General features: G+C 46.9%; 1 protein-coding gene across 1 annotated transcript in view; it reads right to left on the minus strand.

Moving 5' to 3' along the window:
- The window catches only part of PIK3AP1 (phosphoinositide-3-kinase adaptor protein 1), a 114,584-nt gene extending 104,997 nt beyond the window's left edge, over positions 1 to 9,587 (minus strand). Inside the window, exons 1-2 of the mRNA XM_022569201.2 lie at positions 9,470 to 9,587; positions 1,561 to 1,977 (exon numbers count right to left, since the gene is read on the minus strand). Coding sequence (XP_022424909.1) covers positions 1,561 to 1,977; positions 9,470 to 9,482 — 430 coding nt within the window. The 5' untranslated portion in view covers positions 9,483 to 9,587. The remainder of the gene's footprint in view (positions 1 to 1,560; positions 1,978 to 9,469) is intronic.
- Positions 9,588 to 14,054: the final 4,467 nt, after the last annotated feature.

The raw sequence follows: 14,054 nt of genomic DNA on the forward strand, positions 1-14,054 counted from the left end.
AACAGAAACACCACTGTGAAACACTTCATTCCTTCTGAAACACTTGAAGCTAAAGTCTCACAGCACACTGAGCCAGAGTCATTAGTGAAGAGTAAAATATAAGCAATCAACTTACCTAGGCATCTGAACATTGGACTCATCCAAATGATATTCAAAGAATTCCTTTTACCATCTATTTTTAAAAATAATACCACTGTAGTATTTTAAAGAACAATCTGGTAGCGCACACGGCATGAGATGCCAGTACAGTGACAATACATCCATGGTACTCTGAATGATTGGCAGGTGGGTCACAGCAGCCTGCCCACCAGATCACAAGCTCATCCTAAGCAGTGACAGAAGCTCACCCTCAGAAACAATTAGTTGCATCTCACTTCTCTGTAAGTTTCAGCAGAACCCTCAAAGCAATGAAGGGCAATCATGCAAATATGAATTATGTGCTTTTTCTATCCTCGTGTCCTTCCGAAGTAAAGATAAGCAAACCCTGGAAAAATTACTAATCCAGGTCCCAGGCATTTCAGGTGAGACATCTTCTATGCTCACACTAGTCATTTATATTACAAAATGACCTGGGATATTACTATGTTAGGTGACCTGGTTTAGGTCACCAATATTTATTGGTTTAGAGGAGGCATTCCTGGGATAAAAGCATCTAGGGAGCTAAGAATTTGTAAATTCTCGATTCAGTTCATTAAATGAGACAGGGCAGATGAGCCAAATTAATACCCAAGTCAAACCAGGGATAACTGAGCATAGTTACATCGCCCCATAATTTTCCAGGCTTCTTTGCTGGTATCAGGTATATAAGAGCTCAAAGGCAAGAGAATAGAAGATAAACACATAGCCTGCTCATAGCCCACAGTGAGGCAAAAATAGAAAACAAGAAGAGGAAGAAAAGCCGTGACATGCATCCATCCCAGAGCACATCTTCCGTTACTGCTAATCAGGGCATATGTCACACTTCCTGGGGCCACTGAAGTCATTAGCCCCGCCAGAGAGGATCGGAATTTTCCCACTTTAAAAGGAGAAACAGGGCAAAAGACAGAAACTAGGCTGGCAGGAAATAGAGAAGGGAGGTATTTCTCTATAAACATGTTATCCAAAAGCGACACCTTTTCAACCAAAATCTTCAGGTGACCTGATGATAAAATGGAAATGGCTTGCAAGCAGGAAGGTTGGCAGTTGTATTCCTCACACCTCACCAAATTAAGTCTCAGCCTCCCACCCCCACTGCCCTCTAGGCTGGAACCTGTGTCCAATGTCTCCCAAGGTGCAGAAAATTCTAGAAGGAGGGCTAGCTTATCCTAGCACAAAACCCCATGGGAAAGTGTCATCTTTCTTTCCTGCGGTCAAGACCTACTCTATCCTTATCCCATCCCAGAAATAGGCTGCTCTAAACCAGTAAGTATGACTGGGGCTCTTAGCATAGTGAGGTCCAGGTTCAGCTTGTAATAGGAATGACTAGTGTTAACATGACAATGTCTCCCCTGAAATGTCTAGGACTTGGATGGGTCTTTCTTTCCAGGGTTTGCATATCTGTACTGCAGTAGAGACCCTTACCTTCAGAAATGGCCTTCCTCACAGCTGCCACGTAAGTCTCGGGCTCATCGTCACAGGTGAGCTCCTGCCAGTGTGCCCAGTCTGGAAAGAAGTCCAGAAACTCCTTGCTGTCCTGCACCCCGCAGAGCAGGCGCACCACGCGGTGTGGAGGATGGAAGGCTCTCTGCAGCAGGGGCAGCAGGGCCGGCTGGCAGAAGCACTGCACCAGCTCCGCAGACAGCAGCACCACGATGCAGCGTGTGCGGAGGAAGAAGCTCAGGTCCTCGGCTGAGAAGGAGGTCTTGGGGCCCAGCCTGTAAGTCAGCATCTTCTGGCTATGGACATGCCGACTGGACAGGAAAAGGTCCTGGAGGTACTGGCACCATTCCTCGGCATCCGAGCTGTAAATGATGAGGATGTCGCATCCTACAAGCATCCCTGAGCAAGAAGGAGGCACAGAAGCATGTTAACACGCCTGCTCCTACTAGGGCTTCCCATGACCTGCAAGATACACCATCCAGACGAGGAGCCTGGCACCTGCAATCTTTCACCGTCTGCCCACAGCCTACCTGTCTAACTTCTTTCTCACTTGCTGTCTGTGTTCCAACCATTCCAGACTCCCTGCTTTTGCCCAAACATACCATGCCATTTCAGATCTTTGCATAAGCTATTGCTTCTGCTGGCATGCTCTTCTCCCCACAGCTGACGCAGTACAGGAGGAGGATGACGATGATGATAGCAACTGCAAGCACTTATACAGAGCTTACTATGTTCCAGACACTCGTCCAACCTTATGGCCTCCCAAACTCATTTTATCATCACAGCAACTTTCTAAGGTAGGTACTACTATTAGCCTGATTTTGAAGATGAGAAAATTGAGGTATGGCAAGTTAAGTAATTTACCCAAGAGCCCCAGTGGCAGAGTCAGAATTTGAACTCAGGCAGTTTGATCCCAGAACCTAGCTCTTTCCCAAATACACTGGTTACAAGCACAGGTCTGGAATCAGGCAGCCAGACTTAGCATTTTGGCTCTCTTTAAGTATTAGCTGTGTAACCTTGGGCAAGTTGCTTAAATTTTCTAAACCTCATTTATTCATCTGTAAACGGAAATATAAAGGCAATATTTATCAGTGTTTTGTGAAAATTAAATTAGATATTTCATGTAAAGTACTAAGCATAGTGCTTGACGTGTAGTAAACCCTCAATAATTGGTAGCTGCTGTCATTATCCTCACATTAATATAAATAATGCATTAATGTAAAAGTAACCATGGTTGAATTAACATGTTGACCTACACAATACCATTTATAAGGTGCTTCTCGCCATATATGGTCTGTCACATAGGCTTTCTTCTTCCTCTAATAAAGCACAAGTGCCAGAAACAGAGTCCAAAGCCTCAGAGAAGTGCTGAATTAAAAAGGTCTTTTGGGGATCACTCGGCCCAAACTCCTCATTTACAGATAAAAGAAATACTTCATCTGGGAAGATAAAGGAATTTGCTTAAATTCACACTCAGCAAATTAGTGCAGAGCCAGGACTGAAACTCAGGTTGTCCCCTGGTTCCTTATCCAGTCCTCTTGCCAATCTACCTGTTGCCTCCCATCAGGAATCCTGTCAAGAATCTTATGAGCAACTACTCTTATCTTCCCATTATCAAAGTTCAAAGATGCTTGGCTCTTATAACGGTTACCACTGTTGTGGGTCCTCATCTCCCACTAATTCAATGAATTATTCTAAGGGATTTGGAAGGGGTGAGAGCAGAGAAGTAGCCATACATCTACAATGCAATAGGGATCCTTCCTCCCACTTAGAGAAGGAAGCTTGGAATTTTGTCAAACAGGAGTCATCTAAGTTGTGGATTATCACAATTACATGCCATCCCTGGGCCACATTTAGCTGAATGGTTCCTGGCCAAAAGGTCAGAGGCAGGAGTGGGGCAAGACCTGAGCTTCTCAGTTCTGAAAACATCATGAAAGGAACCCCCTTTCCTGCCCCCATCCATCACCATATTCAAAGTTAAAACAATGACATATAAAATGTAAACTCAACACAGTTCTGATATCCCCCAGGATGACAGTACCAAATCTTTTAAAACAGTAAATAAAACAAAAATGTGGAGTTTCTCTCTTTTTGGAGTCCCTAATTCAGTACTAATATGAGACGCAATAGGCTTCCAGTAGGCTTCTGTTAACAGCACATTGCAATACCTGCTGCTCATTAAAGACCTCTAGTCATCAAGGAAAGCTTAAAGGTTAATAATAGGGGAAACTGGGTGTGCAATATATGAGAATTCTCTGTATTACCTTCCCAATTTTTCTTTAAATCTAAAACTTCTAAAATAAAAGTTTAAAAATACAATTTAAATCAAATGTGCTTAAGGGTTTAACCTCTTCTAAATGGAAAACCTATTTAAAATGTCTAATTCCTGAGGTTCCAGTGTTAAATTCAACCCCCCTTTGAGCAAAAGTACAGGCATACCTCAGAGATATTGCAGGTTCGGTTCCAGACAACCCCAGCAAAGTGAATATCACTAAAAAGCAAGTCACCCAAATTTTCAGGTTTCCGGGTGCATATAAAAGTTATGTTTACACTATACTGTAGTCTATTAGCTGTGTGAGAGCATTATGTCTTAAAAAAAATTGTACATACCTTAATTAAAAAACACTTTATTGCTAAAAAATGCTAACCACCATCTGAGCCTTCAGCAAGTCATAACCCTTCTGCAAGTCAAAAGTCATTGATGACAAATCACCATAACAAATATAATAATAATGGAAAAGTCTGAAATATTGCAAGAATTACCAAAATGTGACACAGAGACAGGAAGTGAGGAAATGCTGTTGGAAAAATGGCGCCAATAGACTTCCTCGATGAAGGGTTGCCACAAGCCTTCAATTTGTAAAAAATGTGGTATCTGCAAAGCGCAATAAAGCCAAGTGCAATAAAACGAGGTATGCCAGTACTTGAGAAGGAAGTGGTTAGTACCTCAGACTAGTTAATATCACAACCTACTTGGTCACCAACTCAAGGTGTGACTTCAGACCAATATACTATATCTAAACAAATTTTTCCTCAATGTAAATGAGGACAACAAAATCTATCACCTTCCTGAACTTTGCTCTGCTGCTGAAACTGAAAGCTGGGGACGTTGTAGAAAAGTCCAAAGTGTCAGTTAAAGTCCCTCCACAACCTTCTGTGTAACAACACAGGACTAAATGCTTTGTCGGGGACTCTCTCTCATATGTGGGGACACCCCTTTCTTCAAGGAGAATTCCCTTCCTTTAACCATAAGTCACTTCTTCACGTGTGCCAAATCATTCCTCCCACTGTTGTTTGTTTGTTTATTTAGAGAAATGAAGTACATGAATCAACAAGGAGTCCATAACTCCTTGACAGAAATAAGGAAGGGTCTTTGTCCTTGTCAAGCTTAAAGACCAGGTTTGGCTATAGAAGGAGAAAGGAATGGATAACAGTAGAAGCAGGAGCTGGCTGGTGGCAACAGGGAGTGATGGTGGTGGTAAGAAACACAGTGACCAAAAGAGAAGTTCCTTTAAAAGATTCAAAATCCACCTGAGAAGAGAACCGAGAAGAAGAGCTTGGGAGCTTCTCAATCTACCCAGCCCAGACCACTTTTTAGTCTGGCACTCCGTTCATCCATCCTGGAGCCCGTGTTTGAATCTGGGCACCGTACTGAAGAGGGGTGTGAGATAGGGAAGGTGACTTGGATAGGGAGAGATCTGGAAACAATTAATGTGAGGAGCTTCCAGACTCCGAAGGTTTCAAGTTTAGAGACTTGGCAGGAGTATTGAGGAACCTCAAAGATCACATGGAAGTTAAGATGACAAAAAATTAAAGGTCCCTTCAAGCCCTTTCGTCCTAATAAATCCAGGAATGGTAGAAGGATCTGGAGATAAGAGAAGCTTTGGAGAAAGCGGGCAGAAAAAGGTATGAGAGCTTTCTTCAAATACCTGGAGGCTGACACATGGAGGAAAGGATTCTGGTTTTCACTCAACCAGGCTTGGCCACTTGGGAAAATCACTTATGGCTTCTCTCTCTTCTCTCTCAAGAGTAAATACAAGAGACGTCATCAGGAACCTAGAGACTATTCCAGGATAGGCTGATTCCATTTCATTTTACCTTGCTTCCCAAGTTCTTTCAAAGACAGGGAGCCAAGATTCTCCTTGATTTCCACAAGCAAATACACCTTTCAAAAAACAAAAGACTAATGCTTACCCTTCAGTGGAAGGGAACTTGAACCCTGAAAACATTATGCTACAAAAGAAATTAGTCACATACTATATGATCCCACTTATATGAAAGTCCAGAGTAGGGAAATCTACAGAGACAGAAAGTAGAACTTAGGGCTAGGGAGAAGGAGGGAACAAGGGGGTGATGGCTAAAGCACACAGAGTTTCTTTTTGAGGTGATGAAAATGTTCTAAAATTGACTGTGATGATGGTTGCACATATCTGTGAGGATACTAAAAACCATTGAATTGTATACTTTAATGGATGAATTGTATGGTATGCGAAATACATCTCATTAAAACTATTTAAAAGAAGATGAGGGCTTCCCTGGTGGCACAGTGGTTGAGAGTCCACCTGCCGATGCAGAGGATATGGGTTTGTGCCCTGGTCCGGGAAGATCCCACATGCTGTGGAGCGGCTGGGCCCGTGGGCCATGGCCGCTGAGCCTGTGCGTCTGGAGCCTGTGCTCCGCAACGGGAGAGGCCACAGCAGTGAGAGGCCCGGGTACCGCAAAAAAAAAAAAAAAAAGATGAAGGAGGGGAAGGAGGGAGAGGGGAAGGGGGAGGGGAGGGGAGGGGAGGGGGAGGGGAGGGGAGGGGAGGGGAGGGGAGGGGAAGGGGGGAGGGGAGGGAGAGGGGAGGGGAGGGGAGAGGGGAGGGAGGGGAGGGAGAGGGGAGGGGAGGGGAGATGGGGGAGGGGAGGGGAGAGGGGGGAGGGGAGGGGAGAGGGGGAGGGGAGGGGAGAGGGGGGAGGGGAGGGGGGAGGGGAGGGGAGGGGGAGGGGGAGGGGAGGGGGGAGGGGGAGGGGAGGGAGAGGGGAGGGGAGGGGAAGGGAGGGGAGGGGAAGGGAGGGGAGGGGAGGGGAGGGGGAGGGGAGGGGGAGGGGAGGGGGAGGGGAGGGGAGGGGAGGGGGAGGGGAGGGGGAGGGGAGGGGAGGGGAGGGGGAGGGGGAGGGGAGGGGGAGGGGAGGGGAGGGGAGGGGGAGGGGACGGGGGAGGGGAGGGGGAGGGGAGGGGGAGGGGAGGGGGAGGGGAGGGGAGGGGAGGGGGAGGGGAGGGGAGGGGAGGGGAGGGGAGGGGAGGGGAGGGGAGGGAGGGGAGGGGAGGGGAGGGGAAAAAAGAGGCAAAGGAAGAGAAGAAGAAGAAAACCACAAAGAAGAGTGGCCTGGATGACTCCAGAGCCTACAGCATTTTGGCAAGAGACGCTCTCACCACTGTCACCACTGTGACCTGCCACCGTGGGTCCTGGTACTTCCAGACCTCAGGGAGTCCCGGGGACTCCAGAGGCCCAACTCCCACTTGCAGCCCCTGGAGTGGCGACTCACCACAGAGGACGTTTATGTCAAGCAGGTTTGACAGCTCTAACCCGTTACAGACATCTGCAAAGCCACTACAGAGCCCATAAAGAGCCCCAGGTTTGGCCACCAGGCGTGAATTCCCTTCTGAATAGGAGCACACCCTTCTAGCCCCTTTGGCCACGCCCACTGGGGGGGCGGTGCACATAGGACACTGGACCAGGGTGGTTTTCTCTGCCTCCTCTGCCCAAAGTATGCTGTTTCCTGGACTTAACAGCCCAGGGCCTGTTCTTAGCAATGGGAGGAGGTGGGAGCTTCACTGACGTTATCTCCTACTTCTCCTCAATCAACCACCTACTGTGGCCACTGTGGCCTGCTCCCCGTTCCATAAATACATCACGTGCACCCATTTATTGTTCCCCTGACTAGAGCACTCTTCCCCGACATGACTCCTCCCCCGCCCTCCTTCAGGTCTTTGCTCAATGCCCCTTTCTCTGTGAGGCCTAATCTGGCTGCCTCCTTTAAAAGTATAACCCCAACCCACTTTACCTCTCTACTGTTTTTCCACTGCACTTATCATATCGTGTACTTTCCTTATTAACTGTATTGCCTGCCTTCCCCCACTGCTGCATAAGCTCCATGGGGTCATGGCTTATGTCTGTTTTACTTACTAAATATACACCTGACACCTAGAACTGTGACTGTATTTGGTTTGTTTCTGCTTTTTAATTTATTTATTTTTGGCTCCATCGGGTCTTCGTTGCCGTGTGCGGGCTTTCTCTAGTTGTGGTGAGCGGGGGCTACTCTCAGTTGCGGTGCGTGGGCTTCTCATTGCGGTGGCTTCTCTTGTTGCGGAGCACGGGCTCTAGGCACGCGGGCTTCAGTATTTGTGGCACGCAGGCTCAGTAGTTGTGGCTCGCGGGCTCTAGAGCGCAGGCTCAGTAGTTGTGGCGCTCAGGCTTAGTTGCTCCGTGGCATGTGGAATCTTCCCGAACCAGGGCTCAAACCCGTGTCCCCTGCACTGGCAGGCAGATTCTTAACCACTGCACCACCAGGGAAGCCCCGTATTTGTTGAATGAATTGATTCCCTCTAGATAACTCTGCATTGGCTTCCGAATAGAATGTGTGGACTATGAACCTACTATTACCTTATTCACAGTACAGGTTCTTCTAACCTCCAGAGCCCAGCTAGAGAGCCAGGAGGCTAAGGTTAGCTACCTTCCCACTTCCCGTAAATAATGAGCCTGCATCACCAAATCTAACAACTGTCTCCACTGGCCTTTTCTTCCAAAGCACCATTAGAAGGCTCAGGGGATCTGGGGAGAGCTGGCTCTTCATTCTAGCATCTGCCCACAATTTCTCCAAGAACAGCACCTTCTCCCAGCCAACTATATTTTATTTTTCAAGAAGCTTTTACATCCTGTTTCCACATGTTATCTCTACTATAACATCATAAGATGTGATGGGGAAATACAAGTAAACCCATTTGCAAACATGGTAACTCTAATCTTCTCATCTAGTAATTCCCTGTTTACTTATTGCTTGCCTTCACAGACTATAAACTCCTTGAGAGCACAGATTAGGGTGTCCTGATCACCACTGAGGATATATTTAGGTGCACATTGTCTATTAAATTGTATAGTTAGTGCTCATTAATTGTCTCTATTCTCATCATCATTGCCGTGTTTGTCCTGCATCTCAGTGAGTGAGTGACTTGCCAAGTGTACACGCCCATGAACCAGAAGGGAACCCAGGGCTAATGGGAAGAGACTCTTGGCACCTTTCGATGGGTCGATTACCCAGTCACCTCCACCTCTCCCCAGTTCCCAAAGTTCTGCAAAGGACATAAGAAAAGTAAAGCTAAAGGAATGGTGTTCCTAGAGTCCTGTGGAAATTCTAGACAAAAACAAAGCCCAGGAGGGTAGAGGAAGCGCGCATAGGAAGGTGGCCCAAGGGCCCATCTCCAACCTCGGACTGTCTGAGCTCCCCCTATTGGCCCGAGGGGACCCGAAGAGAAGCATTTCACCGGCCGAGAGGTAAGTCGGCTCCTCCACCTACTTTAAACTTGACTCTCGGCTCACAGAGTTAGTACAACAGGGAGATCGACCCTCAGAAGCTCGGGCCAGTGCTGGAGGGAGAAAAGGAGACTCAGAAGACGGGGGACAGGGGAAGGTCGGGCAGGGGCTGAAGAAAATCGCGCAACAGGCTGGGAAGGGAAACGTGAGAAAGTTGGGGTGGGAAGTTTGCGACAAGGAACAGAGAAAAGAACAGAAAGAACACAGATGCTACGCCGAGGAAGCAGCCGGATTCGAAAGGGTACAGCGTACGGCAAGAGGCGGCGGGCGAGACGGCGCGCGGCGGGGAGGCTGAGGAGAGCCCGGCCTACGCACCTGAGGCTGCCATGCCGCCGGCCGCAGTCCTCCGTGCCCGGCTCGCTGCGCGCGGGGCCCGGGGCCGGAGCGGGCCCGGCGGCGTCCCTGGCGCGGAACGGGAGGGGCGCCCGGCTCCGCGCAGCACCAGCCGCCGCTCTGGCGCTTCCTCCCGCCGGGCAGCGAGGACTTGCCGCGAGGGCGTGTCCACAGGGCCCGCCCCGCCGGTGGGGCTCGGCCCGCGGCACCTGCACCCCAGGCCGTTGGGGAGGGGAAGTGAGAACACCGCCCCCCCCTCGCGCCCCGCCACCGGCCGGCCGTCGGCCAGCTCCCCGCGCGGCCCCCGCTCCCCCCATCGCTCACTCAGAGTAGGTAGGAAGCAGGGGTCTTCGTGCGTCTACTCCTCGTGAAAACATCCGGATGGGCCACCAAAGGGCAGCCTGAGGTAGAGGGAGCGTTGAGAGAGGAAGGAGGGAGAAGGGTTAGCTGCCCGGCCTCTGTGACCTGGGGCGGGGGCTGAGCACAGCTGGCCAAGCCATCTCCCCATCTCCTGGGGCTTTCTCCCTGAGCCGCTGCCCCGGCAGGAAAGGGAGGGGGCAGGAAGGGGAAGAGGCACCTTCCCTGGCACCTGGCCCTGGGTGCTTGGCGTTGCCCTTGATTACCCTCCAGTGACCTGCCTGAATTCCCTGGACCTGGTCTCCTGATGGCACATGAACGTTAATGATAATCTCTTATGATAAATGCATGGTATAGTTATCATTGCTTTTTATGCCTTTGAGGTAGCACCTATCACTGTCTTCAAGTTAGCGCTGAAGAAACAAACCAAATCCCTTGCTCAGACTTCCACAGAGAGTAAATGCTCCCCGAGGTTCCATACCACGCCTGTCTGAATCCAGAGCTAGAGGTCTCCCTTAACCCTCGCACTCACCTGCCGGCTTCTTGTCCTTCTCCCTTTGCTGCTCCTCTAATGGATCTGAATAGCTCTGTGACCTTGGAATCCTCCACGATGCAGGTCCAGGGGATGGGTCCAGAGAGCAGAGATGACGGAAAGATAGGGTTCCAGCGCAGGTGGAAAGGAATGAAATGTATTTTAAAGTGGAAATATCAGGGTTCAGGCCGACAACTAGTTTTCTACTGTTGCCATAACAAAAATTACTACAAAACTTAGTGGCCTAAAATAACACAAATTTCTCTCACTGTTCTGTATTTCAGAAGTCAACATGAGTCACACTGGGCTAAAATCAAGGTGTCGTCATGGTTTGGTTCCTTTCTGGAGGCTCTAGAAGAGAATCCATTTCCTTGCCTTTTTCAGCTTCTAGAGAAAATTACACACATTTCTTGATTCATGCCCCACCCCCATGGTCAAAGCCAGCAACATAACATCTTTCTGACCCTGCTTCCCTCATCAGATCTCTCTCTGACTGTCTCCTCTGTCTTCCACTTTTAAAGGCTCTAGCGATTACATTGGTCCCACACAGATGATCCAGGAAAGCCTCTTTAAGTTCAGCTGACTAGCAATCTTAATATCACCTACAACCTTAGTCCTTCTTTGCTGTGTAACAACGTATTCACAGGATCTAGGGTGTTAGGATGTGGACATCTTTGGAGGGGGCATTACTCTGCCTACCACAGACCTGGAATTCTGAAATAGGAGATGAGCCTGCTACCTGATCTACCTTATACCCGTTCTCCATGTTCAGGATTTCTCTGGCCTCCACACCAGGTTAGCCATGCCTGCTACCCACCCCTAGCCCCCTATCAATGCACTGTCACAGTCCTATACTGTTCTTTAATAGAACTTATATTGATAGTTTTCTGCAATTACAAGTAGCTTCGCAGGCAAAACCTAGAAGCCTAGCCCTCTTGCAAGCTTCCTTCCCTACCTACCAAAAGGGCCACTCCCCATAAAGTTTCTGCCACTTGTCTCCTTGGGCCATTTTGAGCAATGGCAGTGCCCATTTCCAGGCTGGACCTCAGGTTCAGAGAAACGAAATGTTGGGCATCTGCTGTGGCCACCTCTGCTCAGAGTGCTGTCACTTATTCAGCTTTCATGAATCTTTACCTGAAACCTGTGAGGTAGGCATATTATTATGATCCCATTTTACAGGGGGAGAAACTAAGTCTCCAAAAAGGTAATTTGCGTGATCCATGGTCACTTATTTAGTAAGTGTCAAAGCTAGATTTTGAATTCAAATCCATGTGCTACACAAGAGCTGACTCTCTTGTCGTGCGTTGTGATTCAGAATCCACACCAGCTATTCCATGCCAATTCCATGATCTCCAAACCAAAAGTGACCTTAGTAACAGGAAAAAGGAGTGTTGTAGAGATTGCTGGTTGCACACCCAATATCTGTTGTCCTTAGTAACAAAATCACGGTTTTATCTGGAGGCAGCAATGTGCCCCACTAAAAGATTCCACTCCCCAGCCTCTGTTGCGACAAGATGCTGAGATGAGGAGGAGGCTGACAAGATGTAACTGGAAGTCATTAGCTGGGCATCCAAAAAACCGTTCTCTACGGTGCTTAATTCTGCTGCCAGATATCCCTTTTGCCTTTCTCTCTCTCTTTTAGTGCCTTCTTGGAATGTGAATGGATGGCTGGAGATCCAACAGCCTTCTTAGATTTTGAGGTGACCTCGTGAATGGAAGCCACACAGTAAGGGCAGTAGAGAACAAAGATGGGCAGAATCTAGTTCCCTACTGACCATGGAGCTTCCATATGAAATCCAGGGTTCCCATATTCGAATTCTTTTACATGAAAGAGAAATAAACACATCTCTGTCTTGCTAGAGCCATGATTATTTGTGTATTCTGCTATATGTAACCAAACCTAAATCTTTACTGATATGGGAATTGAAGCTAATATTTATTGAGCATCAACTATAGTTCATGAATTTTCTTATGCTATCTCAGTTTAATCCTCACAATAATTCTGAATCATAGGTGTTATCTCCACTTCAGAGATAAAGAAACTAAGATTCAAAGATGTTAGTTTTTTCAGGGTCATTCAATAGTTAGTATAACTATGATTCAAACCCAACTCAGTCTAAACCCAATGTCCATGGTCTTTCCATGGCACAATGACATAACGGATGACTTCAGAGAGTAAATTAAAACTACTTACTGAGGATACTTGGGTGCTCTCAAGTGAGGGGTCCCCCTTGAGTCCTTGGCACTTCAAATCTCACACAGATGGTGCCTTCACTTGTGCATGAAAGCATATCTTGCACGTTTTCTACTTCTTCCTTCTGAGGTGCTGAAGCAGAAAGTTTAGGCAGCTGTGATAAAAAGTTTAGGACTTGGTCCCATACACTCTTAGAATGTTAAGGCTGGAAAAGACCCTAAGAGGTCATTATTGGACCCATGTGGAAACTAAGGCCAAGAGAGGCAAAGTGACATTTCTAATATCATACATTGAGTTGGAGGCAGAACCAGGATTAGAATTCTAGTCTTGATTCCTAGTCTGGTGGTTTTTAGCTATATCTGACCACTTATTTTTTTCCCCTATTAGTAAAAGAAAGCAACTGTAGAAAATTCTTTCCTTAATCTGATGGTTCAATTTTGTAGTTCTTTCCCATAAATCTACCATAAGCTCCTAGACAGTTAAATCAACCTCGAAGGCCTCGGATAAGCCCCACTTGGTCATGATGTATCATCCTTTTTATATGTTGCCAATTTACTAATATTTTGTTAAGGATTTTTGCATTTATGTTCATGGGGGATACTGGTCTCTAATTTTCTTTTTTGTAATGTCTTTATTAGTTTTTAGTATCAGGGTTAATCTGGCCTCATAAAACAAGTTTGGAAGTATTCCTTTCCCCTCTATTTTCTAATAGAGAACAACTGGTATTATTTCTTTCTTAAATGTTTAATAGAATTAACCACTAAAACTATCCAAGCCTAAATTTTCTTATGTCAGGTTTAGCTAGCCAGTTCAATTTCCTCAAAAGACATAGGGCTATTCATGTTTCACATTTCGTCTTGTCCAGTATTGGTAAATTGTATTTTTCAAGGAATTTGTCCATTTAAGTTTTAAAAATTTATAGATATGAAGTCACTCATATTTCCTTATTATCCTTTTAATGTCTGTAGGATTTGTAATGATAGCCCCTCTATTTTATTGGTCTTTCCAAAGAACCAGATTTTGCTTTTAATTTTTCTGTCATTTGTTTTCTACTTCATGGTTTGGGCTCTTTATTATTTCCTTCCTCCTATTTACCTTGGGTTCCCTTTGCTCTTATCTAGTTTCCTAAGGTTGAACATTCGGCCATCATTTTTTTCTGGAGTCACTATTTGTTTTTTACATCTTTATTAGAGTATAACTGCTTTACAATGTTGTGTTAGTTTCTGCCACACAACAAAGTGAATCAGCTACTTGTATATGTATATCCCCACATCCCCTCCCTCTTGTGCCTCCCTCCCATCCTCCCTATCCCACCCCTCTAGGTGGTCACAAAGCACTGAGCTGATCTCCCTGTGCTATGTGGCTGCTTACCACTAGCTATATATTTTACATTTGGTGGTGTATATATGTCCATGCCACTCTCTTACTTCGTCCCAGCTTACCCTTCCCCCCTCCCCATGTCCTCAAGTCCATTCTCTACATCT

The sequence above is a fragment of the Delphinapterus leucas genome, chromosome 16 (genome assembly GCF_059928025.1).
Source record: "Delphinapterus leucas isolate spDelLeu-1000000601 "Yukka" chromosome 16, BTC_Dleu_Yukka2, whole genome shotgun sequence".
Lineage (NCBI taxonomy): Eukaryota > Metazoa > Chordata > Mammalia > Artiodactyla > Monodontidae > Delphinapterus > Delphinapterus leucas.